We start from the raw sequence: 16,140 nt of genomic DNA on the forward strand, positions 1-16,140 counted from the left end.
TATTGTCAGTACAGCTGAATCTATATCTTCAGCAAGGTCTTGCATATCTTCCTACCGATCATAACTGTACCTGCGGAAACAACCGGAAGTCACTTGTGAAGTCGAGGAACGTCATTCCTTATATGTGACCGGCAAAAAAAACCTTTTAGAAACTGAAAGCCCAGAAATCTGTCTAACCCAACTTAAACTTATTTCCTGCCAATTCATGTACTGGAAAATGAGAAGTATCCGATTGATATGAAGTAATCAGATGATCGAATCATTTTCGTGAATCAGAATAAATGAATCGATTCACCAGAATGAATTATTTAGCTCATCATTAACCTGGATGATATCAGGGAAAGACAATCACGCTTGAAAAAAGGCGCAGAATAGAGGAAGGATTTGATTCTTCTATGCTACCCATCGTGTCATCAACATTTCTTTCAAGAGAGAATTACTCAACCAAGATATCACGTAGTATTTGATCTCCTGAGGAAACTAACCGCGGTTTCTGAGATAATCCAACAATAATTTCCAACGAAAGAGGGAAGAGCTTTGAAATACCATAAACTACTGTTTCCCTTCCTATACGATCATCAATATGATAGCTGTGATTAGTTGCCAAAATACAAAGGACACATTCTTTTAGTAATCACACACGGAAATCCACCCATGTCAACTGAAATAATCGGTAATAATGTGATGACGTAAGTATCATAAAGCGAAATATTTGTCACCATTAAATTCGGCAACGCTGCACACGAGTTGAATCGATACCGCAGGATCAACTTTGGTTGTCATGGAGACCGCATGCTTTGAGCGTCGCGAGTTTCTTCAGTTCAAAAACCATCTCCTTCTCGCGTCGTCGTCTTCCGGGATCCGCCAAATTTCAGGACACTCACTTCCACCGCCCTACTCTACCGTTCTGTCTTTCGCTTGTCGTATCCGCTTTCCTCACTTTGAAAGAAAAAGAACAAGAAAAAAGGAAAAAAAGCTAGTTTCCGTGAAACTAGAGAAGATTAAACTTTCTGGAAGCATGAAGATTACAAATGAATTTGTTTCTCCAGTGGTATAAGCAAGAATTTCTCCAGATTTCATATTGGAAGACTGTCTACCCACGGACGTCCACAAAGCCCCCTTCCTGGAATTCAAATGAATCAATAGTTTCAATTAAGTTTCAGAGCACGAGCAGTATTTTCTAAAGTTAGTTCTCCAATATTTTTTATATTGTTACATTTTCAACTTCTGTCGTTAAAAAATCTATTATTTGATACGCGCACTAGGTAATCAGCAAAATGTAAAAAAGTTTTTCTTCTTGCTGAAAACTTTGCCATGAATACCGGGATGGTAGTACATAATTGCCTCTGGGCGACTTCTTTGCACCTTTCCTTTCCCTTATCTGCAGACACGTACATAGCAAATTGCCCAAAATGAAAGCAAAAGACTACAAATTTTACCCCTCTTGCGAAAAATCCTGCGGAAGAATGCTGTCACCTTCTCAAAATCTAGTGAAGAACCAATGGTGCTCATCCCCCGTGGCACATGATGCATCCGCTAAATAACTTCCAGATAACCGAGTGGCTTATTACATGGAGTTCACACAGTGGTAGGGTGCTTACCTATGGTGCGTGGGGTCCTTGGTTCGATCCCCAGCCAAGTAAGTTTGTGGTGGATAACATCGTGTCCGTGGGTTGTCTTGGGGTACTCCCATTTCTTCCCAGGCCGGTAGCCAGCCCAAAAATATAGGGGGTCCGGCTGAAGTTAGAGGGCCCCGATCCAACCATATTATAATTCATCACCATATTATAGTTCACTTGCAAGCCTAGCGTGAAAATTTTAGGGGGACCAGCAAAAATTTAGGGGGGGGGGCAGAACCCCCCTGGATATGAGTCTGTTTCTTCCCACATTCTTATTCCACTAGTTCTTCCATCATCATTCATTTGCCTTAATCATAGTCTCTTTTAGCCTAAAAGGACATAATTATGGGACGTTAAACTGTAAAGATTTCAGAGATTTACGGATGAAGAGAACATAGTTCAAATTCCGTAAAATTCTGTTACGCAGTGGTAATCTCTGAATAAACTCTCTCTGAAAGTCATTATGGGAGAGGGAGGAGAGGCTACAAGGAGAATATAGATTTGTAAATTTCCATTATTTTCTCTGTTGAAGTATGTACGTACCACATCCCATCTCTAAACGTGTTTATTCAATTCAAATTAAAATGAGTAGAAATCGAAGCTTTGATTGAACAATTCAGCTCTCAGCTCCTCATTTGATTTTGAGTTGTTTTGATTCTAAAGAGCGAGATATCGATTTTCTACCTCGTACCTTGTTCAGAAACACGGAAGCAATTCTTTGTAAGCAACGCTACGGCGATCACACCATTGTAATGCATTAGCGAGGCATGTGACAACTGTCACTCATAACATTTTACCATACTTCAAAACCTTTCTACCGTAAGCAGTACATATGGTACTTGCGTTTTCTTGCCTCAAGCTACACACAACAAAAAAGAGAGGGTGCAAAAGCTCGTATTTGAGAAAACATGAATTTAATGTTTACAACAGAAAATAAATGGTCCTATGCATAATCATAGATAATTTTAGATTTCTAGGTTGAACTAAAGTTTTAACATCCTCTTTAAAGCACTGAGAGTAAATGAGGCGTGGAACTATAATTTGTTGTGGAATCTGAGCCATCGTAATGTGGGAGACCAGATTCAATTCCCGGTGGGAGCTCATGTTTCGTATCCCACGTTAAACTATAGGTCCACGTCTCTTATAGCCTTGGTACTGAACAGCACGCTAACGTCCAAATATACCAACCAATCAACTGAATGCATTCAAATCTCAATGCTTTTCCGCCGGGAGTGAAACTTGGAACACCGTACAGCAAAGGCTCGCCCGTTAGCTATTAGATCAGTGGTGTAGCCAGCAGGTTTATCTAGGAGGGCCCGTCGTTTGTGAGGGGGGAACAGCTATAATGTACAAAGCCGAAAAAAAATGTGTTACAGCTAGTAATTTTAAGGTCTGAAAAAAAAAATATTTTCATGCTCCATATTGGGCATGATCCGCACAAGAGCACTAGATCAAGCGATTGTAGCAGAAATGGTAACAATCTCCGCATTTGGTTATTCCTTACACGGAAGATATACCATAGCCTACTATTTTTCGATTGGTAAGGATCGGTAAATAATTTGCCGTAAATTATTAATTAAATGTAAACTTTGTTATTTTTAAATGACGGAAGCGAGGTAATCTTACGATGATGTTTTAAAAGTTGGTCATTTAGGAGGTCCAGGAAATCATTTGGGGGGTGGCCCCGATGGGCGCCCCGTGGCTACACCCCTGGAAGGCAGAAAATTTTATAGTATTTCCATGAAGATAAAACGGGAACTTAGTCTTTTTAAAATAGAACTTTTTGGGCAAATGAATTTGTTAATTGCGTCACAATAACTCAAGTACTCCGCAACTGGGTTAGGATGGAAGCTCGAGATCGAACATTTTATACCATATTTCTACCCGTATCGCATGGGAAGACTAATCGACTACAAAGGAAGCCTTTATTCTCATGCTTTGCAATTTACAATGTACACAATAAATAAACAAAGTAACATGTCTGTTGTTGGTTGATAGGGATACATATGTAAAGGAGAAATCAGAAAGAGGCTGGGAAATGAAAAAGAGGAAATTGTGATTGGTTGTTATGGTTGTGGCCGGGATTTTGATGGTCTGTTTGCTGCTGTGAAAATCGAGTTGAGTTGAGTTGATTTTGAGTTTAACGTCCCTTGCAGCAGCGAGACTATATGAGACGGTACCTACTGATTAACGTGGAATCAGAACCAGATGGGCTCCCGTCGGGAATCAAACCCGGGTTTTCCACGCCAAAGGCGCGTACGCTAACTGCTTAGTCACAAAGGAGCTCTCGGTGAAAATCGAATATTAGTTAATAGCTTTGTTTGATATAAATTTATTAATGAGTTTTAATTATAAACAATACAGGTTTCTCTTCAGATAACCAAAGCTTTGCATATCTTAGCGGAATTCTGTCAGAGAGAGAGCGAGAGAGAGAGAGAGAGAAGGAGAGAAAATGAGAATAAAATTGGATTTCCTCTCCTCCTAAGTAAAATTCTAGTTACACTAGTTTTTCCAAAAGCTTAATCAGTTTATAAGATTTGTAGAAGACAAAAAAGAATATATTTCGTCTCAACGGCGCCAACTTTCCAAAATTTATGTGAGTGCATATCAATGGCGGGACGTGTTAGCCTATATGGTTCCAGGAAAGTCTCGATATTTGATTGATTTATTTTTAGTTAAAATCTTTCTGAACACTGTCATACAGGGCTATGCTGTGATAAAGTAAAATAGTAAAGTAAGACAACTGATTTAAACGCAAGAGAAACAAGTTCAAACTCAGTCCAAACTACGCACCTACAAGATTATTTGTGTGGGTGTTTGGAGCCCTGGAGCACCCACGTAGTCGGTGCGCATGTTTCGTCTAATGTAAAGGCGATAGGAGTACATCCATGTTGGGGGTTCACCGAGTTCTGGTCCTACTTCTGAACGTCGTAACTTTGCGAACATTTGTACAATTTCTTAATAAAACTAGTTTAGCAGATAAGCTATTAATTGTGCATAAAGATTTAATTTTACACTTCATCTGCTCAGTGTCTTTTCTTATAAAAGCAATCTAGCTCCATCATTTTTCTGAGAACATAAGTGGCAGTACTTAACAACTACTTATCGCCTTTTTAGGTATAGAACAACCAGGGCCGTGCGGTGGAAAATCAGCACCCGGGGCGAGAGTATACGACGGCGCCCCCATACATATATTCCAAGCAATTTTTCCTATCTTTTTTCCTTTTTTTCTTTTGAATTTTTCGCCCCCTTACTTCGGCGCCCGGAGTCGTCGCCAAGCTCACCCCCTTTCTTACGGCACGGCCCTGAGAACAACACCAGTTCAATACTACATAGACGTTAGTACCTTGTAGTAGTGTTAAAAAGAAAATAATACTGGACATCACTAATAATACTGGCTGCGCGCCTGGTGAGCGATATATTTTCTTCCCTTTAAAATTCAGTGATGTATGTTGAAGTAGAATACGATGCATCTCGTAGGGTAAAAATGGAAAACGGCTCTGATGAATTTGTTGATATTCTGTCAATTGATGTCGTTTAAACACTTCTGAAGAATGCCAGAGTTGGATAACCGACCCTTCCTCCTCCGTAACTAGGATAAAGTAAATTGTGATTACATGCCAATGTTGGCAGGACACTTCCTTTAAGAAGTAGTGCCCCAGTGGAGGTTTCCTTATATTTTGATTTTGTCTGCTTCTACGGACAACATTTTCTAGAAGCAAGACTGATTTTAGAAAAGACAGTTCACCTATGAATTTCATCCACAATTTTTTGTAAAGTGATTTTTGGCGATTGTGGTGATGATTTTCAACAGTTTGTCAACATTGAGCTAACAGTACAGCATTACTAATATTTTCTAGATGGAATCATGAACAATTAGTTTTTGTGAATGTAGCACGCAAAAGTACTTATAAGTTACTTTGATATTCAGGTGTCATTTTCCATGTAGTGAAACATGGTGAAATGAGACTGGAGCAAGTTTTGAATGGTATGATAACCACCCTGTTGTTCATTCGGTACTCGGCCTTTTTGTTGCCATGGAGACAAATTCATGTCACACAGTTGTCAGTGTAGGAGCTTTGTGTAAAGCGTTTCACTTTCTTTGAAAAGGAAAGTCACTCCATTCAGTGGGGTCTTTGTTGTTTGCCACCCTTAAAATAGGGGTTTTCTAGATCATGGCTCTCAGGTAATAACAATTAATACTCTTTTCTTAGTATTGCATGTAGCTTAATTACCACAGTCCCCAATATTTTCCATTTACCTGGAAGTGTAATGAGAGCAAATTACTTTACCAGTCCAGCAGTATACAATGTATACCTGTTGATTTTAGTCCGATAGAAATTCATAGTTGAGGGAAAACAATGAGTGCAAAAGATATGTATCATTACTTTAAATGCATTATTTTAACAACTGTTAAAAGGAGTAAGCGCGTTATTGTTAGGAAATATTAAAGTACAATATATACAACTGGCAGAATACCTATTCTTCACACGGGGAGAATACGTTTCACTTTGAATGTAAAGGGGTGAATTTGGATTTAAACAGCATCGAAACTGTCACTGTACGTCTCAGCGACCCCGAAAACTATAGATTCGACAATAATATCGGTCATTTTTGATCTCATATATATCTCTTCCCAAGTTGCGGGGCTCAATTTGGATTTAAACGGCATCGGAAGTGTCACTGTTCAGCTAAACGACCTCAAAAACTATGGATTCTATACTAATATTGGCCATTTTCGATTATCATTACATATCTGCACCTCCCCCTCCTCAAAGTTCTACCGTCAAAATGAAATGATAAAAAGCATCCTAGGCGCGAACCTAATCTATGTTGAAAATTAGATTGAGATTGGTCGAGTGGTTCAGGAGTTATTAAGTCAGAAACACACACATACAGACATACATACATACATACATACATATATATATATATATATATATATATATATATATATATATATATATATATATATATATATATATATATAAGAGGGAAGGAAAATGGTTGGGACATTGGATAAGAAGGAATTGTATCATGTGGGAGGTGTTAGAGTTATGGTGGCAGGAAAGAGAAGGAGGGGACGAATGCGGATACAATTGATGGATAATTTCAAAATAGAAAAATCGTACGTGAAGACAAAGAAGCTTCTCAGTTGCGGCAAATGACCTGCCAATAATAGCAGCATACCTCTGATAATGATCATATCATGAGATCTATCTATTGGTATAGGGTCTAATGTCTCATCTTTGGACATTTTATTTCATTAAAATCAATAATTAATTGTAGAATTAAATAGCACATAATGAGCTTTATTTGCTCAAAATATTCCAGAATCTTTGACAATAATTTCACGATTGATACCATATATAAAGGCTGTGCCAAAACCGTAGACAGGCTTAATCATTATTTGTTACTTCAGAAATTAAGGAATTTCGAATTACCAAACAAATTATTGACACTCATTTCATCGTATCAAACTTTGGGAGAAGCATATATTATGTAATTAATTAAATGTGTTACATTATATGATTATATAGGGTGTAGCACGAAGTTCCAATCTTTTTTTTTTTTTTTTTGTTATTGTTGTTTATCAATAATTTGTCACGAGTTATAAAATGCTGCAAAGGTTTGTTGTATCCACATAATACAGAACTTTATAAATCAATAAAGAAAAATGACGATGATATATATAGACCAAAAGTGTTTGAGAATAAAATACTGACGCGAATGTTTGGATTTAAGAGGGACAGGAATGGCGAAAACTTCATAAAGAGGAAGTGCATAATTTATAACTTTTTCAAACATTGTTAGGATCATCAAGTCTAGGAGGCTCAGATGGCAAGTCATGTACCCAGCATGAAAGCAAATAGAAACGCTTTCAAAATTTTAATTGGAAACCCAATTGGAAAACTAGTATTAGGAAAACCTAGGCGCAGATGGGAGAACTATTAAGATCAGTCTCGAAGAAATAATTAAGAATACAAAGTAGAAACTGGTTCCAGTTAGCTAAGAACAAAAAAAGTCAGTGAAGAGCTTTTCTGAATGCGGCATTCAACCTCCGGATTCCATAGACCATAGACTTGTATTCAATTTGCAGATGGATTTAGATAGAGATGGAGTATTTCCTTTTAATATAAATAAATGTTCAGTGATAGCGTTTTTAACAAAAGCAACTTTGCATTATTTTGATTTTTCATAAATAATGTAACGATACGGAAAGTTAAATGTAGGGATGGCCTTTTTCGGAAATTTCATTTTTCGTTTTTTCGAAAATTTTTCCGTTTTTCGAAAATTTTTCAATTTTCGTTTTTCATTTTTCAAAAATTTTTCGTTTTTGATTTTTCGCTTTCGAAAGATTCATTTTTCGAAAAAGTATTTTTCGAAAAAATGTGACCATCCCTAGTTAAATGGGCAGTGGGTAATAAACTGTAATTTAATTTGCATATGGAGGAAATAATAAATGACGCATACCAATCTCTAGGTTTCTAATTATAAATATCAGAGAATTTAATAATATACAAGCCTGAACAATTATTTAACAATTTACTTCGTAGCAAATTGGAATACATATCAATAGTATGGCTCCTCATTGTAACTATATAAAATAAATACGGAGAGTTTCTAAGGTACCATACTTAAACTTTTAAAATGTACAAGGTGTATTCACGGCACTATTTTTTTTATACCACACAGTTGAGCGTAGACTATTTCAATATTCGTCTCTAACATATCAATAAGAAATATTTCAACTTTTTTTTTCTTTTTAAGCTGGTGAATACAATTATGAATGTATAGGTGTAAGTATGCTAAATTGTAATACAAATATAACCTGTTTAAGAACTAGAATGTCATTTTATAATGTACAATCGAAAACTGACATGCGTATGAATGCTTCTCTGATTCGTACCTGTTACAGTCCCGTACTGATTACCTCACTGCATTTTATATAATTTCTTATTGTTATCCATAGTTTATTATTTGTTCTTAATGTCTTTTTACTTATATCTTCAGCTCGGAACAGACGAAGCAAATAAACCTATAAGCTAGAATATTATACTTTATCAATGTAGGGGTGTATACCTACTTTTGGGCCATCCTATATACCTAAGAAAAATAGAGAACTCGATCTTTCGCTATCATATTCATCATATCTGAAACAAATATTAGGCAAGAAATGCATCAGATTCGTATTTATTTTTCCTTCAATGAAGTGATGTATAACCTTATTTTATACACTAATGCCAATGTTATGTATTGTTCTGTTTTTGCTTACTTTCTTGTAGTTTCATTTTGTTTTATTTAGCAGTATAATTCTTCAGTCGTCACAAGTCTAAGGTGCAATTAAGTTATCACAATAGTTTTAAATTGGCAAATTGCGTGCACGCTAGTGACATCTATTGGTACCAGTCGAGCAGGTAGTGCAGCTGGCGACACCTATTAGTTTGACTGTGTACTATTAGGAATTAGTTTTATTTACAGACTGAGATGTTTTAGTTTGTGTGATAAATAGTATTTGACTAATGAAACTAAAGCTTTTACTGTTTTCGTGTTCTGCTTTATTTTTTTACATAAAAGCAGATGTAAAATTACACCATGTGACTTTACTCTTAGCAAAGAATTCGATATGTACACTCATGTCCAAAATGATTGTCTCATATCTATAACTGTCTTCTTGTAAGAATATAATTTGATAGTGATTTTGCAGGGTACTTTTAATACTGATACTATGTGTATAATCGGGAAATGTATATTTGTGGTAAATTTCATAGGAAAAGAATTATAAATACGAAAATTAGAATGCGTAAAACAAAATGTTGCTAAATGGACAATCAAGTTTTATTTTCGTTTTATTGTTCTTATTTACTTTTCTTTTGACATGAAATTTGCCACATGCACGGCTTTGCCAATTGTACACATACTAACATTATAAGAAATACGAGGCGAATTCGTTATCAAATTATAATCCTACAAAAACATATTTATAAACATGCGACAATAATTTTGGACATGAGTGTACATACGGCCTTGGTATTCAGGTGGTTTTATCTTTGTGAATATGCATTTTTTTTTACATCGAATTTTACACTTTTTAAATACGTGTGTATAAGCTGCTTTGTATTATACATCTATTAAAGTGTCTGTGTCTTGAAGTGAATATGGGTCTTGATGAACTTATTTCCGGTTTGTTTGCAGGTTATAACTCCACAGAAGGTAGGGGACGTCTATTTGTACGACCTTCCTCCCACTAGAGGACCAACTTCTTCCCAGGGAAAGTACGATGTTCCTCCAACAACACACATCTCAGTAGTGGATGCAGGACAAGGTAACTATAAACACAGTTACAGATACTTAACAATTTAAGGGAAACACCCAAATAAAATGCAACTTACTAGATTAATATGGCGTGGAAACATGGAATGGAGGCAAAGGTCGTGAATGGTAGTAGGTGGTACATGACACCATTCCGCGTGAACTGCATCATTCAGTTCTATGAGAGAGGATGGAGGCGGAAATCGCCGGATTCGTGTACCCAAAGCGGATTACAGATCAATTATGGGTTCGGATCAGGGTGATTGGAAAGGTCAAGGGAAATGTCCAACTTCATCCCGATGTTCCTCAAACCACAACAGTTCCAGCTGTGTGATTGGGCGCATTGTCATCCTAGAATATATACCCGGAAACATGTGGACCACAGGATGCATATGGGCCCCTGAATGGCGACATAATCGCGGGCAATGACGCGACTAGTAAGCTTCAGCACAAGACCCACTGGAAACCAGGATATTGTGGTCCACAACATCACAGAACCGCCTTCATATTTCACAGTCGGGCGGAGACACTTCGGATCTTAGGCTTCTTTGGGCGTTTGCCATATATAACCAGTCTGTAGATTCAAATAAGGTAAATAATGACTTATCTGACCATGTTACACATTCTAAGTCATCAGCGGTCCATGTTGCATGTCCGCGGTACCATTGGGGTAAGCGTTACAGTCCCTTATCATCGGTTTCGCCCGTGCAGCTCGACCGCGTATGTCTGCAACTTGCAGCGGACTGTGACTGTCGACACAGACTGTGGGAGATGCTGCTTGAGTTCCTCTTGTCACTTGCACCACGGTCGCATGAGGTTCTCAATGACAATCCACTTTAATGCTCGATAGAACCTGTCAATCTGAGAGTTTTCTTCCGATTGCTGTTCCTCTTTGCCCATGTGGTTTTGCCGTGAGTTTTGTAGGCCGTCATCACCTTGGACACTGCCCCCTGCGACGCACCCAACATGCTTACCACTTTCGTCACGCTCAAACAACATAGCCGAGCACCATCAATTTTTCGTCTTTGGAAATCAGAGATCTCCCGTTTTCCATTATCATTATTTTCTTAATTCACTTTACACGTACCCCACCGTTCTGCTATCCATCGCGTATCCTAACACACCACCATTTTCAGTTCGGCGCTCTGGTCGCGCATCATCGTTACCAACTTAGATATGACATTTTCGAACTCGTGGTGTTTACATTAAATTGATAACTATTCATACAGGGAAAAAACACTGTAGTTACATGAGAAAGAAATAGGATCGAATCCTAACTTATTTGCACTTATTTAAATTTAATAATGTGCTGACTACTATTCATGTTGTAGTCTTTAATAGTTTGCCAAGTAGAAAGGTGGGTACTCTTCTCGAGTAGAGATAAAGAGATGGTACTCGGTATTAGTATAACAGGAATATTTTGCTAGGATTAGGATGAGTGACTCTTACTTTTAAGAACTGCAAGAACCTTTGTGAATAAATTCTTATTTTGTAGCCCTACGGACAGCAGTATTCTAGATTTCCTCAATAACCGCCATCCTAACGTCTGTTTTGGTATGGAAATGGAAAACGACGGCATCATACCACTTTTCGATATCTGTATTAGAAGAAAATTTGGTGACAGCTTAGGACACAGCGTATACAGGAAATAAACACATACGAATCTCAACGTATAACAGTAATTGACACGTTGGCGCACAGAGCCCTTCGGATGAAGACTGCCCAAACCGAATTCAGCACCTGAAAAACACCTTAATCAACCCCAGTTATACGAAGGAGGCACAAAGGGCCAGCAACAGCCTACATCTACTCAAATGAACAAGGAGTGAAAAAGGAAGTGGAGGTGCCTGTCTTCCATACATTGGCCACTTGTATTAAAAAAAAAAAAAATCTTAGCAAAATACGGGATACAAACTATTCATAAACCTGCACCTACGTTAGCTTCAAATTCGTTTTCTTCCCCATAGAAAATCAGATAGCCATTGTACTCTCACACTACGTTTAACAATGTGACTTTGAATTGTACGCAGAGTCAAGTTCGAAAATCTATCTTTTATCTGATTCGTAGGCATGTTTCAATGTGTCACATAGCAGAAATCTTCTTTCAGAACCAGCTGAAGTCACATACAGTCGTGTAGCAACTTGAAGTACTTTATTTTATTTGGGGGTTAATTCTTTCTTAACCCATGTTTGGTTCATCATCAACTGATCTCGATGCATCTGCTCCACTTCGGATCGTGTCTGGATTTTAATAATTTCCTTTGATTCTATTCATTTCTATAAATTCTTCCGTAATCTTTTAACTACATTTATCATCGTTGTCTTCAGCCAACAGCAACCGCTAAACCTTAAAGCTATGATTCCATTTCAATAGCAAAGAATTTATTCAATGGAAACATTTTCATATTAATGTAACGCAAATGAATATCAATATATTCCATCAGGAGAGTCGTTAAACTCCAGACCCATATCTCATTTAGCGTTGACAATTAAAAGGAGTGCCAAACTCAAAAGTGTAACCACTGGAAATGTACCCTCTAGATGCTACTTGTTGGTATAGTTTAGAAAATATTTAAAAGGAGAAAAAATCTTATTAACAAAGGAAAGGAACTGTCTAAATTCATCTTGGCGTTCTGCTATAAACTACAATTGTAAGGAGTAGTAGTAGATCTCAGCGTATTCATTAACATGTTCTCTTTGCGAGTAATTTTAATTTAAAAAGCGAAGAGAAGAAGTGAAAAACCAAGTGAATTTTACAACGTACAAATATTAATTGTTCAGAAAAGTGAAAGCAATACAAGCGGTAAAATAAAATAAATTGCAATAAGCAATAAAAACAATAAAACAGTAAAAACGTAGTTATACATTCTTAATTTAGTTGGTTATTATCAGTTTCTGTGTGTGCAAATGATTAAGGGTGTGTATACATGGTTTGATTTCCGTAGAAGTAACAGAATTCTTGGTGTTCATCCTGAAGTAATGGTGACCATTTGAAATACGAGGGGCAATCAGTATGAAATTCACACATATTATTAGTTTTTTCCCCACAGTTACCGTGCAAAGTAAAACACCTGTGCCATCTGCCTTTCAGCTTTCACAGCCCGTCTTTGTAGAACGTGTTAGAGTGGCTAGAAAACCCCCTCATCCGAAGAAAGTCGCCTTTCTTTCACCGACTGCTTTATTTTGGGAAAGAAGAAGTCGGGAGGCGCAAGGTCAGGAGAATAAGGCGAATGGAGCAATAATTGGTAGCCAAGGCTGTGCACGAGATTCATGGTTTCCTGAACTTTACGGGCGGAAGCATTGTCTATTAAGAGGAAAAAAAATTGGTGAGCATGCTACGGCGTTTTACCTTAAGGACATCAAGGAGTTTTTCCAGCAGACTCCTGTATGTAGCATTCACATTATGCCCATAGGTTAGGCAACCTGTAAGAATATTGACTTTGCAATCCCGAAAATCGGTGAACAAGGTGTGGCATCTGTCGGTTCGTCCTTGAACATTTCAGCTTTCTCTTCCATGTTTTAATAGTGCTTAAGGATGGACGCCATAAACAGTTCTCATCTCTTCATAGAACTCTGTTTTTTTTTCTTTTTTTTCTGCAGATGTAGGAACTGTATGACTTCTTAATATTCCACCTTTGACAGCTCCGACATTTTCACTCCTTTCAAACGCTATATCGTCAACAATTTTTGAGCGTAGAATAAAAGTTCATAATTAGTCTAACGAGACATAAATATCATTTCGTATGTAACTTACATCTAGCTACAATATTTCTATACGAGGGAATGTTTCTATACGAGGACCCTCATAAGAACAGGACAGTGAGGGAAATCACAACAGTAAAAATTAAACTTCTATCACTACAATCTAAGGGAAGAAAAGTTACCTAAAGTTGTGTACAAGAATTAGGAGTGTCCTAATCGTTGTGTATAAGAATTAGGAGTGACTTAATCGTTGTGTACAAGAATTAGGAGTGCCCTAATCGTTATGTACAAGAATTAGGAGGGTTCTAATCGTTGTTTACAAGAATTTGGAGTGTCAAATCATTGTGTACAAGAATTAGGAGTGTCCTAATCGTTGTGTACAAGAATTAGGAGTGCCCTAATAGTTATGTACAAGAATTAGGAGGGTTCTAATCGTTGTTTACAAGAATTTGGAGTGTCAAATCATTGTGTACAAGAATTAGGACCTTAGATACGTGTCTATTCTTAGCTTGTAGTAGCGATCAAAGTTTAATTTTTACTGATGTGATTTTCCTGGAGAGCCCACATTGGAAGTGAATTCAAGTTTAATCTTGATTTGGGGTTAACCCTTCTATTACCAAGCTTTCCGACATCTTTATTGTACCAAGCAGGGTATTGCAACTACCCCAGTACAATTTTGGGAATAAGTGCAATATTTTGGTTTGGATTGTATTTTCAGTGAATAGCATTATTTGGTGTTAAAATGTGATTATTAAAATTATTAAAACTGTTCTAAGTTCAAAGAACAATATTTGTTTTTCATTTACAGGAGAAATTAAATATTGGACAGCCAATAAAATAAAATAAAATAAAATAAAATGGGAGGCTGTCAGTGTAGTAAACTAGTTCTTGAAAAGAAAATATGAAATAATAGTTTTGAAATTTTCATTCAGCTTCGCGCAGTTTTGCATAACATGACCAGAAGACCAACAAGAGAAATATTATTTAAAATAACCATTTTTAATAAGTAAGAAAATAGTATGCCATACCAACTGGATGATAGCCTCACAACCGTAATAATATATCCTAGACAAAGCTATGAAGCTTGAAGTATCCAACTCTCCAGATAAAATTATTATAGAGTAAAACTGAGACGATGTAGTCAGAATATCCCGCTTGGTAATGCGAGGGTTAAGTATCCCTTCAGCAGTGAGGCTTTATAAGACGTGGACCTACACCTGAACAGTGACGACTCTAGAAGGGAGCAAGTGGAGTGGGCACCCGCCACAAATATGTTTGTTATATTTTAAGGTAGGCCAAATAATATAGAGGTATTATTTTCGGTACATGCAAAAATAACTGCCCCCTAAAATGTCTCCGCCCCTCCACTAGCCCCTTTAAGAAAGTAAAGCTAGTGTCGTCACTGGTTCCGAATCGCATGAGCTTCCGCCGGAAACTGAACTCGGATCTCTCGCGTCGAAGATACACTCCAGTCTAGAAAGCTAGATATAACGGTGGTGGAGGATCCAACTGAAAGCTATCTGATCAACATAGCCCGTCTTGAGTTGTAGCGTCAAGATATTTAATTTCTGTTTTAAAGTAATACATCAGTGGCGTCATTTCTTTTCCTGTAACTAAGTTGGTAACTCCACGAAGAAAACTTTAAAATGAAACTTTCTTTTCTTTTTGTTAACGTATATTTCTAAGAAGGAAATCACAGTTACACAACTTTAGTTTAATCTCATCACGAGAATATAATGAATGACCTAATGTTTTTACGTAATAACAATATACCTATTTTTGGATTTTTATGTAATATCGCGGAATTTTCCCATTGATTAAAACATTATTATGATATATTTTTGTGATTTTTAAGAAAGGAAATAGCGAAGAAGAACGATTGTCTTTGGCTGCTATTATGACTGTCATTGATATAAATAATATAGAACTCCCTCATGGTTAAAATGGCTACTGTCTTGCCTTCAGCGAGGAAGACCTAAGCTCGATTCCTGACGGAGGTTCGTGGGGTTCGGAGCTCATGTTATACTGTAGTGTAGAGCTCAGTAGTTTCCACGTTTTATTTTTTAAATTTTTATTTATTTATTTATTTTTTTGTTTATGTTGGCCATGGTACAGCTTTTGTTTAGTGTCCCCGCGGCACATTAGCGTAAGAGTAGTGAAAGCTGCGATAGACTGTCTCGCGTGCAACTTGCCTTCATGAGTCAGTTGTTTGTAAGCTTGTAGTTCTAACACTTCTTTTGCAGTCTCCTATATTATATTTTGATTCAATGAGAACATCATTGCATTTTGAGATTGAATGAGAACATCATTGCATTTTGAGATTGAATGTGAATATCATTGTATTTTGACATTTTATGAGAATATCACTGGAAGATAAATATTCATAGATTTTTGAAATATTTCTTCTGTTTGTTTTCTTCCAAATTTATACGGAATTATATTCTTTTTTTTTTTTTAAACTTTCGTTGGGACATTGCCTCAAAAGTTTCGCGGCACACACGCCAAA

General features: G+C 36.9%; 1 protein-coding gene across 2 annotated transcripts in view; it reads left to right on the forward strand.

Annotated features, from left to right (window-relative positions):
- The window catches only part of p130CAS (Serine_rich_CAS and FAT-like_CAS_C domain-containing protein p130CAS), a 224,606-nt gene that overhangs the window by 199,371 nt on the left and 9,095 nt on the right, over positions 1–16,140 (forward strand). For both annotated transcript variants that reach the window (XM_081747113.1, XM_081747112.1), the window contains exon 4: positions 9,816–9,945. In XM_081747113.1, the coding sequence (XP_081603239.1) occupies positions 9,816–9,945 (130 nt within the window). The remainder of the gene's footprint in view (positions 1–9,815; positions 9,946–16,140) is intronic.

Source organism: Thermobia domestica, chromosome 18 (assembly GCF_964235325.1).
Source record: "Thermobia domestica chromosome 18, izTheDome1.hap1.1, whole genome shotgun sequence".
Classification (NCBI taxonomy): Eukaryota; Metazoa; Arthropoda; class Insecta; order Zygentoma; family Lepismatidae; genus Thermobia; species Thermobia domestica.